The sequence below is a fragment of the Hyaena hyaena genome, unplaced genomic scaffold (assembly GCF_003009895.1).
Source record: "Hyaena hyaena isolate Hyena2069 unplaced genomic scaffold, ASM300989v1 scaffold_41, whole genome shotgun sequence".
Taxonomy (NCBI): Eukaryota; Metazoa; Chordata; class Mammalia; order Carnivora; family Hyaenidae; genus Hyaena; species Hyaena hyaena.
In genome coordinates, this window is record NW_024080673.1 from 1,050,056 (window position 1) to 1,072,871 (window position 22,816).

Consider the following 22,816-nt stretch of genomic DNA (forward strand, 5'->3'; position numbering starts at 1 on the left):
GTCAGCACAGAGCCCGACGTGGGGCTCGAACCCACGAACTGCGAGATCATGACCTAAGCGAAAGTCGGACGCTTAACCCACTAAGCCACCCAGGCGCCCCAACAATATTAAACTTCTGTTCATAAACATGGAATGTGTTTCCATTTAGTTACGTCACCTTTAATTTCTTTAAGCAATGTGTTATAGTTTTCATCACACAAGTCTTTTACTTCCTTAATTAATTCCCAAGTATCTTATTCTTTTGATATTGTTGTAAATGGAATTGCTTTTGTAATTTCTTCAGATTATTCATTGTTAGTGTACAGAAATGTAACCCATTTGTGTGTGGGGGTTGATTTTGTATCCTGCTACTTTACTATATTCATTTCATAGTTTTAATAGTTTTCTTGGGGGGGGGAATCTTTACATTTTGCATATAAGATATCATGTGCAAAGAAATAATTTTATTTCTTCCTTTCCAATTTTGATGTCCTTTATTTCTTTTTCTTGCCTAACTGCTTTGACTAGAATTTTCAGCACTATGTTGAACATAAGTGGTGAAAGCAGGCATCTTTGCCTTGTTCTTGATCTTAGAGGAAAAGCTTTAGGTCTTTTGCCATTGAGGATGATATTCAGTATAGGTTTCTCATATATGGCTTTTATTATGTTGAGGCAGTGTCCTCTAGTACTAGTTTTTTTAAGTGTTTTATCAAGAAGGGGTGTTGAATTTTGTAAAATGCCTTCTCTGCAGCAATTGAGATGATCAAATGCTTTATTCCCTTCATTCTGTCAACATGGTGTGTTGCATTGCTGAGTTTATCTGAACCATCTTTACAATTTCAGGAATAAATCCCACATGGTCGTGGCATATAATCCTTTTCATATGAGGCTGAATTTGGCTCATAAATATTCTGTTAAAGACTTTTGCATTAATGTTCATAAGGGACAGTGGTTTGTCATTTTCATTTAGAGTCTTTATCTGGCTTTGGTATCTGGTAATGCTGGCCACAAGGAAGGAGTCAGGAAGTGTTTCCTTCTCTGTAATACTTTGGAAAAGTGTAAGAAGGACTGCTTTTACTTTTTTAAAGGTTTGGTAGAATTCAACAGTAAGGCTAACAGGTCAGGGATTGATTCAATCTCCCTACCAGTTATAGGTCTACTCAGATTTTGCTTCTTCATGATTTAGTCTGGTTAGGTTTTATGTTTCTAGCAATTTGCTCATTTCATCTCGATACCCAATATGTTGATACACAATCGTTCATAGTAGCCTTTTATAATCCTTTTATTTTGTAGAACTGGTAATAATGTCCCCACTTTTAATTTCTAATTTTAGCAATTTGAGTCCTCTTTTTCTCTTAGTCCTTCTAGCTAAAGTTTTGTCAATTTGTTGATTTTTTTTTGAAGAACCAGTTTTTGGTTTCACCGATTTTCTCTACTGTTTTGCTTCTCATTTTTACCAGAATTTTACTGTCACATTAAAAATTTAGCAGGTTGCTTAACAGACCTTAACCACTCTAGAAGGATACTAATTAAATTAGAATTTGCAAGGCTTAGGGACAATGTCCCCAATTTAAAATTAATGTACAAGACATTAGTGCAATAAATGCATGCAAAATATGAGATATCCTTAAAGGATTTCAGTTTGAAACTGGTATTAATACATTGTCAGAACTACTAGCTACTAGCCTGAAGAAAAACTGAGCTTCATTTCAATAAGTGCTTAAAGTAGAAGATTACAGAAGGTGTAAACCATTTTTAAATTTATTGCCCTGTAAATCAACTTTGAGGGCAAAAAAGCCCACTACAAGCATCACTGATAATTTCAGTACTTTGGTCATTTGTTTACAATAAAGGAAATTTATTATTTTTTTAAATGTTTTATTTCAGAGAGAGACAGCAAGAGAGAGAGAGAGAGAGAGAGAGAGAGAGGGAGAGAGAGAGAGACAGACAGCATGAGCAAGGGAAGGTCAGAGAGAGAGGGAGACAGAGAATCTGAGGCAGACTCCAGGCTCTGAGCTACCTGTCAGCACAGAGCCCGACGCGGGGCTTGAACCCACGAACCACGAGATCATAACCTGAGCCGAAATCGGACACTCAACCGACTGAGCCACCCAGGCGCCCCCACAATAAAGGAAATTTAAACAGATCTACAATTTGTTTCAGAATATGAATCTAGAAGGACTCTCAAAATATTACTTGGACCTTAACTGCTAACCCAGAGAATTTTACAACAACAAAAGCAACAGAAATCTAAATATATGTAGTCCACTTATTATAAAGAAATGGTACATAGGTTTTGTTTTCTAATGTTTGTTTTTGTTTATCATAAGTGTCTCTTTTGGTAAAAGAGCCACCAACTAATGAAACTCAATTAAGAGGAAATCTATCTCAAAAAGGGGAACATTTTTCATTTGTAGTCACTATGAACAAAATAAACCGTAATGGTTGAAATGTTTCAGCTAATACTTCCAATGCACCTTGAAGAGTTTAGTAATTCTCACTACTTTTCAAGGTAATAGTAAGGATTAATGGTAATTACGTGGAGGAGATAATGAATTAAAGTGTTAAATGTCTAGCTAAAGGTCCAGAGCAATAAAAACAACAGAGACTAGGCTCTTAACTTCCACAGAAAACAACAAAGTTTTCTGAGCTGCAAGAGAGAACTTTAAACCAACACACTGCCAAACTAACGCCAATTGTTAATTGGTTTATATCATATAACACTTGGGGCAAAAAAGAACAGGGTCAAATCCAAAGACCAAAGTCTTATACTCTAAGGAAAAGTCCATGGAGAGAAGGTCATAGCCTCTCCGGTTTACAGTTATCCTTTAGATAAAAGATAAAGGATCTCACTATCATACTGGTGATTACTGGAGGAAGTAAAAATATTATGTAAAATACTTCCATTGTAAATAAATAAGAAGTAAACCTCCTCTTTATACATGTAATAATGAAGAGCTGTGAGAAGCAAATGTATTTATAAGTGCTAGCTATTTTATGTCCCTATAACCCAGATTCAGTACCAAATCCTTGAAATAATTTAAAAATTAAAGCACATTATGGGAAGTGAATTTTAAGTTTTAAAAGCTGAATTCATGAGATATTAATAAAAGACAATAAAAGTATAATACACAAATCTGGAATTTAATGCAAAGAAACAAACAGTACTGCACTGAAATTCTGGGGAGTTTATGTCAAGAAATAAGTTTTATTTTTTTATTTTACTACAAAAAAAAAAAAAAAAGAATGCTGTGTGAGAATAAAGGGACCAATCTAACAAGCCATGTAGTTGTGCTATTACTAGTAAATAATTAGTAACATGCTGATGACTATAAATATTATATTATTAATAGACTCTACCACTTGCTAGGCTCTCACTATGTATCATGTCTATTAGATACATCCTTCATATCTTTGTTGGACAAACAGGAAAACAGTTAAGATTTGTATGATTTTATACAGACAACCTTTTCCTCAATCCTTTAAACAAAAACTTCCTTACGTGTTTCATCAATTAAATAATTTAATGCCCATTAACTTCTTGTTGGGGAAATGTGTTCTGTACCTTGAGTTTTTCTGATAACCTTATTAGACTGACATTGCTTTCTTGTCTCTTCCATGCTCTATATTCTTTTTTTTAAAGAAAGGCGTTGGAGCTAACGTGGTGATACAAGAGGTAGGTATCTTGTCTTGACTATCAAAGGGCCTGCTGCAGAAATTGAGAATATACTAAGCACCTACTTCAACTGACTGTGTCTGGAAAATGCACTCATATAGATCAGAAGCTGTTCATGCTCTTTGGCACAAAAAGGCCTAGTTGTAAACAAAAATCAGTTCTTACTTCCTCCACAACAAAGGTTACCAACACAATTTGGACTGGCCATCTTTTGTTCAATACACAGTTTGCTGGGAGCGGGATCATTGTTTAAACGGCTCTAAAATGAGTTTTGGATTGTGTTTATATATACATGTACATGGATAAACACCCCTAGACAAAGCCTGTGTCCAGTACAAAGATACAACTGTAAAAGAATGGGGAAGTTGAATATATAGTAAGTAGAGCACAAGACTCCTAATTTCACATTTCAAATATATGACTGCAAAAATAAATAAATAAATAAACACAAGTAATTTATCCTAAATTTAATCTGAAAATTCAATCTGTGAGAAAAAAAAAAAATCAAACACCAGAGGCTATATTAATCAGTTATTCCAAGTTAAAGATTAGTTGTAGTCAAACAACATTTTTCTAGATTTAGAAACTTGACTCCTCATTACCCCAATCTTCTAAATACCTCACAATTGTAAAAGCTACTAAGCAAAAACTCTTTGCACAATTATCTGGGACCATAATCACGAGCTGAGAATCAACCCCATAGAAATCATACAGGTAAGTTAACTTCTTGACATTAATGTACACAGATTGCTTGAATTAGCACTAAAGTATTCTCAAGGGAGTAATCCTTAAGCTTCTACAAAAGATTAACCGCAAATAAAACTTGGAATGAAAAACACAATGAACATTTTTAAAAAGTAGAAAATCAAGCAAGCAGAATTACATATAAAAGCAATGGTTAAGGAGATCTATGAGACAGTCTACTTGTAACCATCGAAGGTAATGTCCAATGTCTGCTGGCCTCTCTTCCATTTGGTACTATTTTTAATGTAAATACTATCTTTAACACTTTAACAGATAGTAGAAAACTGTAAGATTTCTTCACAGTATTAAAGAAGCTATTATATCCCTTCATTCAAAAATGACTTTTTCTAAATAAAACACTAAGGGGATAGTCCGGAAATTAAGACTTGGGAATGGATGAAATACATGCTTCTTGAAGAAACATTTTCCTTTTCCGAAGTCATTTCAAGTATTACTGGCTGAAGCAAGACAACAGATAGAAGTTTATTCAGAATGATAGACAAGGAAATAGGTAATATATTGGTTTATTCAAAAGTCTTAATAGGAAACATATATAAGTTGATATATACATCTAAATTTGAGTAAAAATAGTGGTGGCTATTAAAATTAAACTTTTAGCCAGCATCTTAAAAGTACCCAAGAAGGATGAAATGTCTACTAGTATGTTATAAGGGTAACTCCATATTAAGTTAAAATGTAACTTTTATTAGCCAGATTTTTGTAACAAGACTATTCTATTCCATACTGGTGATTACTGGAGATTATTGGAGGAAGTAAAAATACTATATAAAATATTTCCAAATATTACAGTTGACTTTATTTTATAAAAGGTGAAAATATAGGACCAAACTTTTATATTTATTAATCTACTTCCATTCCTAATCTCCACTACTTAAGTCTCTTCCATGGAAGTTGTTTTGACTGCAAGCCTCGTGCCAGGCACCCTGCATGGAGGCATGTTAGATCTCAAAGAGTTCTAAGCAGAGTAAATATTGTCACATACAGCAAACTTTTAATAAACATCTGAATAAATTGTGAACATAGCATTCAATGGATTAATATACAATGAATTCTCATGTTCTCTTTGTTCCTCTTCCCAATCTTCATAGTCATGATGCTATATGAAATATGATGTCAGAGACTATGTCCATTTTTGCTTCCTATAGGATTTCCTTTGCATAGAATAGGCTTTCAATAAGTGTTTGGGGAATGCATGAAAGTTTCCTACCATATGAACAAGTGGGCCATGATTTGACAGTGATCATTGGAATGCTCTTGTGCTTATTGCCAAGGGCAACACAACAGATACAGTACAAAATGCAATTATCCAAATTAATCACTTGTTTAGAAGTATGATCTGGAAGAGTGAATCCTAGGTGTATAAAAGGGACTAAAAGGAAATCTACTATTTCAATAACAAATGAACAGAATTTTAGGAGATTTTCTCTGATTCAGTCAGGATACTGGCATGCTGCTATCACAGAGTGTGGTGACTGCAGGCCTGGCAATTTTTTGTTTTAAAAAGTGCTATTATTAAAAATGACTAGGAAAAGTATGTTATTTCTCACAATTTCTTAGGTAATTACCACTTGACTATATTCAATCAAAAGGGCCTAAATGCCTTTTCATAGGTATGTGAGACGCTTTCATTTTCAAACAGATTTCTGACACATAATGGGAAATAAACAGTTTTTGACTGAATGAAGGAATGAAATAACTTTTAAAAGAAACCTCTTTACTTATAATAAAAGTATATTTAAAAAATAGTCCTTTATGTTTATTTAAAAAAGTAGCCCTTGAGATTTTTAGGATGAACTAAGAATGACAGAATGAGGATAAAATATTTTCTCCAAAAGTATAATTCTTTATTCACAGAGCTAAACTAAAACAAATGAGTTAGAAATAATATTTTAAGATAATTTTCGTGGTAGATTAATGATGTTTCTTTCCTACTGAAATGCAGACCCTGTGATTGCCTTTCCCGTGAATTTGGACTACCTTTATTGACATGTGTCATCAAAAGGTGACAGAAGAGACATTCTTGGACTTGTGAGCCTAGTCAAAAGAATACTTGCAGCTGTAGTTGGCTCCTGGAACATTCTGTGACCCCTGAGTAATCACATAATAAGTCTGCCTACTCTGGATGACCTTGCTGGAGGGGCCACAGGGAGATGCTCCCAGTTCCAGCTGAGATGACATCTCAGCCATTTCCACCACGGTGCTAGATATGTGAAAGAAACAGTTTTGGACCTTCTAGGCCAGCCCATCTCTTAGTTAAATATTAGCAGAAGACCACTTTTAGTGCTTCAAGCAACAGAAAATTCACTAAGCCAAGCCCTTATGCCATCTTCCTGATTCACAAATCATGTGATATTACTAGAACATTCAGAAGTGAATACAGTAAGAACTACCTGAAATAATTTTTACCTATCATGAATCTGTTGACCAACTCATCAATTTCCATCTATGCGTGGAATTAAAAGCTTTCTCAATAGTTAATTCTAAATCATCATATATGTGTACTAACAAAGGCCTCAAGTGAATTCATTTTTCCCAGCAACCTCTATTCTCAGTCATGGACGACTACTTCCCTTGAGGGTTGTTTTTGCCAAGAAAACTTCTACAGTTTGCAATCCTGCTTATTCTTCTCTCCTTTAAGGGCTCTTAGGTTAGATTCTGAACTCTCATGACACTAACAGGTGCACAGTAGTACAAAAAAGTAGAAAGCCAATAAAAAATGAATTGGCCACATACAAATGAAAGCAATTATATTACAAGCAAATCAAAGATACAAACAATTCAAAGAGCTACACTCAACAAGCTAGTCCAGATGGCTCAAAAAACAGCTGGTAAACATGTCCCAAAGGGTCAACTTACCCTTTTAAAATTCTGAGAGTGAGTCTGGAATAAAAAGTAGAATTGTATCTTGAGAATTTAGTATTTATAGCCAGAGAGAAAATCCTGTTTACCTGCAAATCAATACTGTTGTCAATACAACGTTCATTCTTCTCTGCCAAAATCTTCCCATAGTTTTCTGATTTGATAAGATTTTCAACTCTGGTTTTATCTTTCACTTCTGCCTCCAAATCCTTCATTGTTTCAGTTTCATTTTTTACAGTAACAGTATCAGACATCCTCATCAGCAAAGGTTATTTTAGAAGTCTACAGGGAACTTGAAGCCTTAGCAAGAAAGAAAAAAAAATTAATTCAGTTTGAAACATTTCTAAAATTCAGCTACTGTACAATATAGACTGATGCCTTCTATGGTCCAGGAATAATGTTGGTTCCCACAAGAAAGAAGCAAATTCCTGCTTTCAAAGACTACAGAATTTAGTGACAGACATATACAAATAAAAAAAGGTATAATACAATGAGATAAGAGCCTCAGTAAGGGTTTGAGGTGATTCTGATATACATACCACTTTTATTATTTTTTTAAAACTTATTTATTTTTGAGAGAGAGAGAGAGGCAGAGTGTGAGTGGGGGAGGGGCAGAGAGAGAGGGAGACACAGAATCTGAAGCAGGCTCCAGGCTCTGAGCTGTCAGCGAGAGCCCGTCATGGGGTGTGAACTCATGAACTGCAAGATTATGAACTGAGCCAAAGTCAGATGCTTAACTGACTGAGCTACCCATGCGCCCCACACACACTATTTTTAAAGGGTCTTAAGAAACATTAAGGAGTGATCCATATTAAGGTAATGGTTGTAGTTATAAAGGTAAATATAGACGATGTGAGAAATCTTTTTTTCTAAAAGGACTTCAGGAGTATCTTCCTATGAGAAAAATGTATTTCAATTATAGGCTTCATTTAGATTCCTAAGGTTCCAAAATTTAAAAATTATCCTACAATTCCTAAAGGAAATAATTTAAAAAACAAGCAAACAACAATATTCTATACAAAACACAGTTGGTAACACAGTTACCAGCACAGTTGGCATTAATAATCTGCATTACAAATCAAGCATTGAAAACTGTCCTGACATGTGATTCAGTGCCAAACAACACCTATTACCACACTCTAGTATATGGACTCCTCAGAAAATCAAATATGTAAGATGCCAATATATTTCATACCTTTAGACACTTTAAGAAAACACTTAATAATGATATCAAATTGCAATGTATCAGGGACAGCTGTCATTTTTGAACCTGTGAGAAATGTGACTTTGTAGAACAGAACTTGATTGAAATAACTTCTATTTTTTTCTAGTTTTACTGAGATATAATTGACATAAAACAATGTGTAAGTTTAAGGTGCATGACATGATGATTTGATACGTATATATTGTAAAACAGTAACCACAATGTATCACCTCACATAATTATAATCAAATACCTAAACAGAAATTTCAGAAATCCATAAACACATCTGAAAAGGAAAAAAAAAAACAACAAAAAAAGAGGGAGAAATAGATTCTAAAGTCAAAAGTGGACTAAAATGAATTTTAAAAAGTTTTCCTTGGGGGTCCCTGGACAAATCAATTGATTAAGCAATCAACTCTTGATTTTGGTTAAGGTCATATCTCATGGTTCTTCCAAAGATGGAGACCGACGTTGGGCTGACAGCACCTGGGATTCTGTTGGTCTCTCAAAATAAATTAAAAAACATAAAAAAAAAAAGTCTTCCTTAATCATATTACATACCAGAGTTAACTGGCTCATTCTCAAAACAACAAGGTTATTAAGGGGTAGGGTGTTCCATAATAAATATACTGGCTCCTTGCAGTTCCATGTATAAAATTTTAAAAGAAAAAGGGTGTGTTTTTCTTAAGCGATAAGACTGTTTACCTGATGTGTCCTATGGAATTGGGATTGTGGTGTCCCACAAAAATAAAATAAAGTAATCCAAGGTTCTTTTTCACAGTTGTCAGCCAGGATGTCAAGTGTATTGAACCATCTGGAATCTGGCAGGAGGAGTCCCATGTCCTTGTCACCACTGTAGATTCCTGGCCTGAAATGGACTGTTGTGGATCAAATATATCATACCTTTCAGTGGCCTAAAATTAAAACAGAGAAAACGTTTTAAGAAAAAAGCCAAGGGGAAGAACACTACGTAGTAATTTGGAAATAAAAATGTTACTGTTGGTGAATTTATTATTTTCTTGTCCTAAACAAGAGTCAGAATGCTTAGTTACAACTAATTTTGCCATATATTTAGTTTATGAGCCCAAATAAGTCACTGAGGCCACCTAGAGAGTTTGGCAGTAAAAGCAAATGGGAGAAGAAAGCTAGGGAACTAATATATAACAAGAGTTTAGTATGTGGTCAGTGTCGTAAGAGAGGTATTTATTTATTTTATAGATAAAGGCAAAAAGGTTTCCTAAGATTGCAACCAAGAATGCTTAACTCTAAGATGAGTTTTCTTCCAGAGCTACAACTCTATGGATTTAATGGAATACTATAATTTTGAATAACAATCACACTCTAGATTTTTAAGAGCACAAAAGAACAAAAGAGTACAATAAATCGTTTAACATTTTCAAAGAAACTCACATTGTCTGTTAAAAGTAAGTGTCTAAAGGGTACAATGATTATTTGTAAAGACATCTGAAATGCCAAAATCCTATAAATATCATCTGTTTTTTTTAAAGCCTTTTTTAATGTTTATTTATTTTGGAGAGAGACAGAGTGTGAACTGGGGCAGGGGCAGAGAGACAGGGAGACACAGAATCTGAAGCAGGCTTCACCCTCTGAATTGTCAGCACAGAGCCCAAAGACGGGCTCAAACTCACGACCCAAGCTTAAGTAAGATGCTCTACTGACTGAGTCACCCAGGATCCACCCGTGTCATCTGTTTTTAGTCAGTTTCAGTTTATGTATTTATGCTACAAATGAATACATCATAGCAAACAAACAGGCATAAAAATCCCATACTGCTCTTCCAGTTTCCTTTGATAGTTTTGTTGTCTATTAATCAACTGAAAAGTACAATTTTTTTTTAAAATATTTTTATTTATTTCTAGGAGAGAGAGAGAGAGAGAGCGTGAGCAGGGGAGGGTCAGAGAGAGAGGGAGTCACAGACTGAAACAGGCTCCAGGCTCTGAGCTGGCAGTCAGCACAGAGCCCGACGCGGGGCTCGAACCCACGAACCGCGAGATCATGACCTAAGCGAAAGTCGGACGCTTAACCGACTAAGCCACCCAGGCGCCCCAAGAAAAGTACAATTTTAAGGTGAAACAACTGAACAAGGTGTAAGCACCAAGAGAAAGGATGCTAATATTACGAACCATGTGTCATAGAACCATTCACATCTTATACTAGCTCTTCAATAACTACTTTGAAATAGAATAATTTAGAATCCTGATATATAAATTCACTTTAGTTTTCAAATCTCAATTTCACTATGTCTGACTAAGGGATAACAGAAAGGAGGCATCATAAAACAAATGTCAAAGTCATCTGCTAAATGACATTGTCTTCTCTATTTGACTGAGGTTGCTGGGCTACTAAATTCAATGAATGGTTCCTCCCACCCCCACAAAAACCAAACACAACAAAAAATACTTCAATAGAATTTCTCTAAGTTTTAACTTTTTCTCTCATAAAATGGTAGGCACAAGATGGCAGCACTCCCTCAACAGCCAAATTATGTTTTTTGCAAAGTGATTTGTGATTCAGTCATGAAGCCTTTAAATTTGAAATTCTAAAAAAGGCTGTAATCCATTTAAGAAAAAAAAAAAACAATAGCTGCAAGGGTTAATGAATAAGAGGCACAATGTGAAGAGGTAAACACTCAGTTCTGAAGAACCCCAATGAAGCTTAAAGATACCCAGTCTAATCTTTTTTTTTTTTTTTTACAAATAGTTTATTGTCAAATTATTTTCCACATAACACTCAGTGCTCATCCCCAAAGTGCCCTCCTTTATGCCCATCCCCCCACACCCAGTCTAATCTTATAATTTACTACACAGGCTTTTAGCACCTAGAGGTCAAATGACTTGTCCAAAGTCACACAACCAATGTGTATGACCAATCCTAGTCAATATTCTACACCACTTGATAAAGTAAATAAATAATTCTGAACCAAAAAGACCAGTTACTGTTTCCAGGGAAAGAGACAATGATCAAGTGCACTAGCATTATACCAGAGTTTAAATCCCAGCTCTGCCAGTTAGGACTTTGGTAAATTACTAATCTTTGTGAGCCATAATTTTCTGAGCTATAAAGTAGGAAACTGAGTATTTAGCTCATAAACTTACTGGGAAGCTAAATGTTTTAAATGTAAAGCAACCAGGGGAGCCTGGGTGGCTCAGCTGGTTAAGCATCTGACTTCAGCTCAGGTCATGATCTTGCAGTTTGTGAGTCTGAGCCCTGCATCAGGCTCTGTGCTGACAACTCAGAGCCTGGAGCCTGCTTCAGATTCTGTGTCTACATATCTCAGTCCCTCCCCCACTCACCCCTGTTTGTGTGTCCCTTTCTATCTCAAAAAATAAAAATTAAAAGAATTTTTTTAATGTAAATGTAAAGCATCCACTACACCCTCTCCAACAGAGTGCACTCCAAAATATCAGCTCTTAGAATCATTCTAAGTCAGCAGTTGCCTGAGGCTGAGTTTGCTGTGTGCTGGCTGTACTCTGCATGATAGCAGACTGAAAGGAGGCCCTTTAGTGGCTTTGCATACCTCAAGTTTTCCTATTCATATACCCTAGAAAGGTCAAAAGAGGAGAACACTAGTCTGTGTGGATGTGTGTATACCTGAGGAGGGAAATGCTTGCCTGGATGCAAAGCTTCATGTGGCTCTTATTTTAAGCCTTCTAATTTAACATTAAAAATTCACAAAATTCTCGAGGCGCCTGGGTGGCTGTTGGTTAAGCGTCCAAGTTCGGCTCAGGTCACGATCTCACAGCTTGTGAGTTCGAGCGACGAGTCAGGATCTGTGCTGACAGCTCAGAGCCTGGAGTCTGCTTTCAATTCTGTTTCCCTCTCTCTCTGCCCCTCCCCCGCTCACACTGTGTCTCTCTCTCTCAAAAATAAATAAACAAACCTTAAAAAAAATTCACAAAAATCTCCATTCTTCTCCGAATACTAATGCTTTTGTTTTAAATAGAATGTTTTTCCTCTCCAAATCTTCAGATAAAAGAGATATTCTAGCTTTCTGGTACTCTAAAACCAAAGCCGTTTATCTTGGCACAATACCTACACTTCTGGAGTTACCTAACTCTGTATGGGTATGTGGGGAGTCAAGTATAGGGCCAACAAGCTAGGGCTATGTTCTCTGCCAATGCAGTTAGGAGTCAATTAAATGCACCAACCTAAAGTAATAAATTGTTATACAGTAAGTGAAAGTGATTTGAAAATACACATGCATTTGGTAAGTTTCTAAAATAGAAAGGTAACTTAGAGATAGTTAGCAAAATGTTGGCATTTATTAAGTGCATACACCTGAGTACCCACTATTACTGATATTTAAAAATTAAATGTGTCAAAAATCTGTTTCAACCTAAGCGATATATGTACCTAAAATTCATATTCAACTTTGAATAAATGTTCTTGCAATTGCTAACAAGTTATTTATTAAACCAAGTCAGAGATCTGATTCTATAGAATTTCTGTCTCTCAGGTAGCCAGCAGAAGGTAAGTGTCTGTGTAGATAACAAAATCTTCAGAAGCTTATGTATACAAAGGTTGACACCTACCTGGCACAATAGGCAAAAGGGAATCAAAGGTAAAATGAAAGATTGCAACCTAATGAAAGAAATCATAAAAGTACAAGGAAAATTAAGAAATATTTTTATTGTTGGGAGAGGGAGCCCTTACCAAGGATGACATAAAAAATCTAGAAGCTATCAAAGAAATATTAATAAACGTACAATAAAGTTTTAATATTTCAGTATGACAAACTATAACAAAGAAAATAAAAGGCTACATGATAAAATAACTATTTCCAACACAAAAGGATCAAAGTCTATAAAGTAAAGAAGCTTTTATAAATCAAGAGGAAAAAAAAGAGAAGTGGGGACTAGGCAATCTACAAAAGAAACACAAATAATTACCATGCATAACAAATACTAATATATAGCCTATCATATGCCTGGTACTGTTCTACTACCTTTCGTAATTAGTAAATTTAGAGCTCACAATTCCAAGTAAGTCCTGTTATTATCCCTGTTTGACAGATTAGACAACTAAGGCACAGAGAGGATTAAATAATTAAAAAATTTGTCCAAGGTCACCCAGCTAGTAAGCATGGGGACAAGGATATGTATGAATCAGAAAGACAGGTATGCCACTCAAGGCTCTTACCCACAAGGCTCTATTATCATACATATGTATGAAGAGGAGAAACGATTCGTGTTTTTAGAGCACCTTTATTTCAAGAGTACCTGTGTACTAACTCCTCAGCAATGTCTCAATACAAAAAGTAAACATCCTTTTCACATGGATAAGATATGTATTGTTCTTTGGTACACAGGAAGACAGCACTATTAACTTCATATTAATGGTCAGCAAAGCTAATCACTACTGATTTATCAGAACCGCCAGGTAATCATCCAGTTTCTCTTAATTTCAGCATCTCTTGTAATCTTAAGTATCAAGCCATGCAAACCTGGTTGGCAACAAGGATTCAGTTTGGGGCCAAGGAACAATGTGAATCCTAGTAGTTTCCAAATGATAAATAAGCACAGTTATGTTTGTCTTCTTCCTCAAAGAGACAAAGCAGGGCAGAATTAGGATCAACATTTAAAAACGCAGACCAGTATATGCAATCCATGAATGTGGAGTTTCTTTGGTGAAAATTTCAGATAGGATTTTCAGCAAAAAAAACCGCAAAACTGATACTGTTAGGTCAAAGCATGACTTTATCATGCCTAGTCCCTAATGTTTGATTTGATAGCACAAAAGAACTGAAAACTTAGGATTAAAAAGTTTACTTTTACACAATGAAAATCAGTTTATTCTAGGTTAACAAAATATCAAAAAATCATTAAAGTTAATTTTTTGTGTGGTGAAGAAATGTGGCTTCTACAGGTAAAAATTAAGTACTCTCCCCTTAAGAGAGGCAAACCATGAGAGACTCTTGAATGCTGACAAAAACTGAGGACTGATGGATGTGGGAGGAAGGGGGGGATGGGCATGGAGGAGGGCACTTTGGGGATGAGCACTGGGTGTTATGTGGAAACTAATTTGAAAATAAACTATTTGTAAAAAAAAAAAAAAAAGTACTCTCCCCTTATTGAAATTATAGAAGTATGTAGTATTACACCAAGCAAAAGTTCACCAAACCTCTCATTCCCNATGGATGTGGGAGGAAGGGGGGGATGGGCATGGAGGAGGGCACTTTGGGGATGAGCACTGGGTGTTATGTGGAAACTAATTTGACAATAAACTATTTGTAAAAAAAAAAAAAAAAGTACTCTCCCCTTAAATACTGAGGGGAAAAAAGAATAACATTACTGAAGTTATCTGAAATAGAATTTGGCAAAGCACACTGCATTTTTCCTCCCTTATGACTACCTGGTTGTTCAATGTCATTTCATTAGATGAACACAACGCTGCATTTCCTCCTTGAGAGTAAAACATATAATCAGGCAGCCACATTTATAAAATAAACCAGCTGCACAATACCAACACACATCAGCTTCTTCTCTTAAGGTTAGCAAATCAACACAACCAATTGGTTAAAGGTCTCTAGTGAGAAAGACAAGAAAACAGTTTATGCTGTATTTGGAAAGAATGTAAATTTACATTCTCAGAGTCAGTCACTTGAACAAGATTATAAGCACCAACATTTCAAAATGCTAAATGTCTAAGTGATTTATAAATAGTTACTAGCATACAAAAATTTAGTGAGGAACCACAGAAGTTAACAAAGCTGCAGTAAGTATTAGCTATGTTTTAAAACAACAAAGGAGAAGAAAGAACTACCTTGACCTAAAGGAGTCTGTGAAACCCAAGAGAGGTGGTTAGCAATGACATTTACCAACAAATACATAAAATAATTTTATGATGACATTTAAAGAGAGGGGAAGAGACTTTTGGTAAGTTGAAGAACGGACACAATTTATTAGTTGAGTACTACAAGACTATGAGATAAATTACTTTTAGAGAAGTAGTGATAGATAAGGTGTTACATGAATATGCTGCTTTCTGAGTGGAGAAATGCGGAAGATAGGAAAAAGAAGCCCATTTAATGGAAATGGAGTATATAAACTAAGGTTGAAGAAGACAAAAAAATGTATGTAGAGCTGACAAGGGCATGAGAAAATTTGTGATCCTGAAGTTTAAATTCCTCATATCTTACAGCCCAACACTTCTAGATCTACACATTAAGGAAATGCATACATTTACTTAAGTAGCCATGTACAAAAATACTCACTGAATTGTTTTATTTAAAAGCAAAGAATGGGAAAAACCAAATGTCTACCAATAAGGAAATTGATTTTTTAAAAAAAAACATGAGAACTGTAGTATACCCCTTCTTTTTTTTTTTTTTAATTTTTTTTTTTTTATGTTTTATTTATTTCTAGGAGAGAGAGAGAGAGACAGCATGAGCAGGGGAGGGTCAGAGAGAGAGGGAGTCACAGACTGAAACAGGCTCCAGGCTCTGAGCTGGCAGTCAGCACAGAGCCCGACACGGGGCTCGAACCCACGAACCGCGAGATCATGACCTAAGCGAAAGTCGGACGCTTAACCGACTAAGCCACCCTGGCGCCCCAGTAGTATACCCCTTCTGCACAGTATGATCAACAATTAAAATGAATGATCTAAATAAAGCTCTATCAACGTAAGTCTAAAAGAATGTTAGAATGTTTAGTGAAAAAGCAGAATGATATCTACAGTACAATGCAACTTATGTAAAAAATTAAAAATCACACAAGCATTGATGGTAAAAGTACACATTTATTTCATGTTAGTAATTCTCTCTGGAGAGGGAAAAGAATAAAAGGTTTCAGGTGAGACAGAAAAGGGACTTCAATCATGTCTTTATTATTCTAATTCTTAAAAAAATCTGTAGAAAATATAACAAAAGGTTAGCATTGCTAATTTTGAGAAGTACTCAATGTTTGCTATAATGCTCCTTTCTTTGGTCTTGACATTTTTCATTAAAACATGTTCTAAAAACAAACAACAGGATAATAGCATCAAAGGGTGGATATATTTGAAGATTAGAAGTTTACTCTTGATCTCATGAGGGAAAGAAAGCTTAAATAACAGAGGAACTCATTTTAAGAGAAGCCATAGAGAATTATCTTAGTTACAATTGTAGATGGACTGTGTTCTAGCAGGAAAATGTTATAAGAATTGTGGTAGAAAGTGACTAGAGCATAGACAAAGGATTCAAAGATGAAGGATGAAAAGGAAAAAAAGATTTCATTCATTGATTCTCATCTTTTGAATAGATACTATGTGCAAAGTGCTCTGACTGCTAAGGATATAGCAGTGAACTTGGCAGACGTGCTTACGTGCTACTGCAGGGAAAAAGCCAACAAGATAATTACTGATTGTGATATATACTTTAAAATCAATAATATTAACAGCAAACTCTTAAATAGCTATTATAATTTACAAAGTACTATTCCCAAAGCTTTCAACGTGTTAATTTAATTCTCATTAACTCTATCAGGTTGGTGCTCTTATTATCTCAATTTTACAAATGAGAAAACTGAAGCAGACAAAGAATAAGCTTGTCCAAGGTTGTGAGACTAGTATATGGCAGTTAGAATTTCAAATCAGGTAGTCTGGTTCCAGAGGCCTTGCTATTTGCCATTACCTATATATACTACCTATAGAAATGAAGTGTTACTTTCACAGAAAAATAGGGGAAGCCAGCTAGATACAGGGGTGGTCAGAAAAAAGTTAGGACTGTGATAGCTGACACAGTTATGACACAACACAATGAAGGTGTAGGTGGTGCGTGCTACCCACAAACACAGGGAAAAATGGGAGGAAAAAAGGATTTGGCGCAGAACAATGATTGGGTAGAATCACTGTATAGATAGAGGCTTTGAATTATCAACACAGATGAAGATGCTAAGAAGCCACCAAGCAAGACAAGAAGTGGGGTTTGGGATAGAATCCCTAGCAACAACAAACCCTTCAAGAGATGAGTAGGGAGGTGGAGAAACAAAAAGTCTACCAGATTTGGAGGCATCTGGATGGCTCATAGGGTTGAGTGTCCAACTTTGGCTCAGGTCATGATATCATGGTTTGTGGACTTGAGCCCTGGGTCAGGCTCTGCGCTCATCGCACAGACTGACCCTCCCCTGCTCACGCTCTCTCTCTCTCTCTCTCTCTCCTAGAAATAAATAAAACATTAAAAAAAATAAATAAAATAAAAAAATAAAAATTAAAAAAAAATAAAACATTAAAAAAATAATAAAAGGAAAAGAAAATTAAGAATGAGAAGGAAAATCTGAAGTGGAAAGAAATGAAGAAATGGCGTCAGAAGTACAAGTAGAGGGATTAACCTTGAAAGAATTCACTGTCATCAGAAACTGAAGGGAATGGGGCAGCACACTGAGGGAATTCATATCTAATAAACACCTTTTCTATTTTAAAGAACATAACTTGCTAGAAGTCAGGAAGTTAGGATGGCTGTGGGGGCTGGGTAGAAGAGTGGATGAGGATAATAAATACCGGAGTGAGTCCCTAAGGGGAGGCTCACTCTAAGGCTAATACCAACATCCAGAACTGTTTAGGCACAGTTCTTGGGGAGACTACAAAACTGGAGCATTCCCATAATTCTGTAACTGAAGTCTGTGTAATGGGAGTGATTTTAAAAAAATTAAAAACCCCATTTTTTAAATGTTTATTTTTGAGAGAGCGAGATGGTGGGGAGGGGCAAAGAGCTAGAGACACAGAATCTGAAGCAGGCTCCAGGCCCTGAGCTCTGAGCATAGAGCCCTTCGTGGGCCTTGAACTGATGAACTGTGAGATCATGATCTAAGCTAAAGCCAGATGCTTAACCAACTGAGCCACCAAGGTGCCCCGTGGGAGTGAGTTAAATGAGACAGCTCAGGTGCAATTTGGCTATGGACCAGCCTAAATGTCCTTTCTTAGCCATTCCAGATCTGACTTTATATCACTGTGTGGTACAGTGCTTAAGAAGCTTAATAATGCCAAATCAAAATGTAGAAAGTCAGAAATTAGGAAAGCTGGAGTACTAAAAGAACTCTACATGTATCTTTATGTAGCAGAGGTGCTAGTTTGAGCCAAAGCAGAAGGTATGAACCAAAGCAGCAGAGAAGTGGGAGACAATCAGCTTACAATGCCCAGGTGATGAAGCCTAGGACAGAAGACTGTAGGGAATATGGTACCCTGAAGACTAATGTTGGATGCTCTAAGACGTGGAATCTTGGGCAGGGACATGAGCAAATTTATGGCAAGCACTAGCAAAAGTGGCAGTGGGCCAAAGGAGGGCAAAATTGGAAGAGCTCCCAGGAACTACCTTGGAGAATCAAAGGGTAACATGATGAGACTCTAAAGGCATTCAGATATTATAAGAAGGCAAGAGACAATGCAATAAAGTGAAGGCCATTATTGTAACTGTACCTGAAGGCTTTATTAACTTACTAGTGAGGCTAAAATGTATCTTGCCTTAATTCTCAACCTATCACCCAGTCTGGGATTAAACTGGGAGCTCCCTACTTACTGTTAAATGTTGGCTTGAAATAGATCATGTTGTAATAACCTCTCTTGGCACATAATAAAATCTCTTATTACAAAGAGGAAAAAAAAGACTGGTCTTACCATCTGATCATGCTTTGGGAAATAAACAAAGAACATTTAAAGGTTTTGATTCCTGGAAACTGGGCACAGATAATGAGGATGAGAGAAGAATTAAAGATATGGGCATGTAAGAAAAAAGACTTTTTTTACATCTTGAGTTTGAATGATTACAGTTCATTCTTTAAAAAGTGTATTATCTATTAGAGATGCTTCTGAGTAATGAACTGGCTAGAGGAAACTGGTTGGTGGGAGAAATAACTATGTATTCATTCGTGACCTCAAGTTTTCTCTTCTACATGAGAACCACAAAAGTAAATTATTTCCCTAACACAGAACACCAAAGATACTACTGATAGAGAATAAAATATTGTATAGTGAAGAATTTGGCTGGCCTTTGTCCTTGGTTACTGGGAGGTAGTTTCTAAATCCTTTCCACGGGATTGTCTTTGTTACTGATGGTAGATTCTGATACTTTATGTTAATGAGGTGACTCTGGGTAGGCCCCTAAGTACTTGATGCTAATGAATGACCCAGGAAGAGGACAGGTCACAAGAGAAAGACTAACCAACCAGGTGATCAGCAAGTTGGAGTTTTGAGCTATGTGATATTACCTGATCTCTTAGAAGGAAAGAATGGAGCAGGAGTTTGAGTTTAACTGCATGACCAATGGTTCAATCTATCATGCCTACGTAAAGCCAACTTCAATAAAGCCTTTGAATGTCGAAACTTGCATTTACAGGAATATCACTGTACAGGAGAATAACACATCCTAATTCCATAGAGAGAGGGGAAGGGAAGCTTTACATCTGTGATACTCCTAGACCTTGTGTTTGGTGGCTTTACTTTGTCTGGTACGGATTGTATCCTTTATTAATAAAACTATAATTTTAAGTATAGTACTTTCTTGATTTCTATTAAGATGTTCTAATGAATTATCAATCCTGAGTAATAGGAACCTTTAAATTTGTAGCCAGCTGGTCAGAGGTGTGGGTGGCCTGGTGTCTGAAATGAGAGCAGATTTCTGGGGGATTGTGCCCTTAACCTGTGAAGTTAGGCCTAACTCTGGGTTAGCTGGTATTAGAAGTCACTGCAATTACTAATTAACCTTTTGCAGTGTCTAGTTCCATTTATTACATTCCTTACTTTTTTTTTTTTGTACTGGGTTCAGAGCATATTTGTAGTTTATAGTTCATGAATAAAAGTGATCATCATGAGCATAAGGCCAGTTTCTTTATTCAGCCATTCCTAACACCATCACTGAGAAGGTATATACTTTACACAGACTGTGGCTAGGGCTAGCCCATCCTGTAAGAAACCTTTAGTCTTTGTGGTATTATAGCTAAACTCTGATGTGGTGCTCGCTTTACTCCTTCAAAATGCTATTTTACTTGATATGTTTTTTTCCTCTGTATCACTAATACAACTAATTTACCTCCATGTACTTTTTACCCATGACTAGCATTTCATTCTTATCACCAGATCACAATGAAAATTCTTTGAAGGCCTTGAAAGTATTAAGCTCTGTCATCAAAGAGTCTTAGTAAAACACATGCTGGGCTTCTGGCACATTTTTCTAATCCACTCAAAAGTTCTTTGATGGCTTAATGTATTTTGTCAACATGTGAAACTTTATATTCTCTCTAGCATTTGAATCAGTAGGTCTAACATAACCCATTTCTTTCTTATGACAAAAATTTGTTTCCTTTATAGGATTTTAATTTAGGTTAAAATTGGAAGACATTCTGTTTTATAACTACTAATGTGTTACCCTTCATTTTTTGAATTGCCAACCACATTCCTTCTAACAAAGGATCACAAACCTCTTTCAAGAAAGCACCTAGGGATTATGTTCGGGGGGGAAAAAGCTCAAAAATGTTTTATTTCTGTCACTCAAAGAGCATTCATGGTCAGTAAAAATAGCATAAAAACAGCTTGAGGTAGAACAGGTGTTGTCTTTCAGTTGCCCTCATCCACCTTTATACTCTACAAAAGGATGTGTACAACAAAGTGCAAATACTTTTACACTTTGAGGATGCTGCTACGAGGCATGAGTGAACACTGCTGGGAGCTTCATGGTCTCCTGAATCCAACACTATACACGGAAATGGTAGAATGAGCAGATACAACTCTGTAAAACACCTAAGGTTCTGTGCAATTTAAGTGGTTCAAATGCCTACGGCTTTGCACAAAGTGAAGAAACTCAGTCTAATAAATTTCAGATCTGATTTTTTAATGACTTTCATTATTTCCTAGCTATGTCTACCACATTGAATTGTTTTAGTAGTTATTAATTCTTAATACATTTGTTGCTTTCTTTACAACAGTCTCATTGGAAGCTCAGTGGGGGCATGCAGCCCTCAATTAGTTCGGTGTTCATTTTCTACCGATGAGAAGAAATGGTCTTTCTGGTGGTCCCATAGTACAGTCTGGCATCAGGTATGCTTGGTAATCAGTTACTGCACATGTTAAACTACTTTAAGAAACTACATATGTTTTTTGTAGAAGTGCCTGCTGTTAAAGGAGGAAATCATACACTCTTCTCAGCATTTAAAAACAAAGGGAAAAAGAGAAAATGTTCAATCCATGTAATAGACTGAGTAGATTTATAGACACCATAGAGCAGCAATTCTCAATTATTTTTAACCATGAAAGGATCCTATTGAAAATCTCATTAAATCTACGGATCTTTTCTGCAGAAATGCGGTACTCATACACGTCTAGGTTCACAGACATTTTTGCTTGTGGTTTTCAGGGTTTTTAGGGTCTCAGAAGCATATACATGAAACCTAGTTAGCAACTCGTTTTGCATTTTACATGTAACATTTTTATACTTATGTTGTAAGTAAAGCATGAAATATGTATATATATATGCACACGTGCATGCACGCGCACACACACACACACACACTTCCCCCTTCCAAACCTGCTCTGGTCACGTGAGAAGATGAGGCTAGATCAAGATACATTAACTGGGCTTCATGCTTTCCTCTAGTTATTAGAGCACATCTGTGGAACTCTATGGCTTAGAGGAACTTAGTCTGAAAAATTAAAAATCACTGTATTAATTTCATTAAAGATAATCTGTATCAATCAGAAAAAAAGTTGGTTGGTTAGAAAGGTGTGATGAGAAGGTTTACAGAGACAATGACTTTTGGGTCCTATTTCACCACCACCCCCAACCCCACTGGATCAGGAGTCTGATTATACAGCAGAGAAGATTATACAGCAGGGCAGAAATCAGAATGTAGAAACAAGTGTAACATTATTTCAGGAGGGATATATGTGAAAATGACTTTAGCTGCTCTGAAAAGATTTTCATCTCACCTATCTTTCTTTGCTTCTTAAACTTACATAACTTGTTAACTGTGAATTTAATTTTCTTCCTTGATAGTTCTATGCTAGTTATCACAAAACCACAGTGCTATTTCAAGATATATAATGCCTTCATCAAACTGCTGTTTTAGTCTGCTTTATAAGACAAAATAAACACAATATGATGACAGTTGCTAGGTTTGTGACTATGTAAACTTAGGTAATGTTAAGTGAAGTTCTAATCTTCAGAATATTAAAAAAATTTTTTTTAATGTTTATTTATTTGAGAGAGAGAGAGAGAGACAGAGTGTGAATGGGGGAGGGACAGAGAGAGACAGGAAGACACAGAATCCAAAGCAGGTTCCCGGCTCTGAGTGGTTAGCACAGAGCTCGACGCAGAGCCTGAACCCACAAACAGCAAGATCATGACCTGA

At 35.9% G+C, this 22,816-nt stretch overlaps 1 protein-coding gene across 9 annotated transcripts in view; it reads right to left on the reverse strand.

The window, feature by feature from the left end:
* R3HDM1 (R3H domain containing 1) overlaps positions 1 to 22,816 on the reverse strand; it is a 205,841-nt gene that overhangs the window by 118,172 nt on the left and 64,853 nt on the right. For all 9 annotated transcript variants that reach the window (XM_039229938.1, XM_039229936.1, XM_039229931.1 and 6 more), the window contains exons 2-3: positions 9,189 to 9,397; positions 7,369 to 7,579 (exon numbers count right to left, since the gene is read on the reverse strand). In XM_039229938.1, the coding sequence (XP_039085869.1) occupies positions 7,369 to 7,539 (171 nt within the window). In that variant the 5' untranslated portion in view covers positions 7,540 to 7,579; positions 9,189 to 9,397. The remainder of the gene's footprint in view (positions 1 to 7,368; positions 7,580 to 9,188; positions 9,398 to 22,816) is intronic.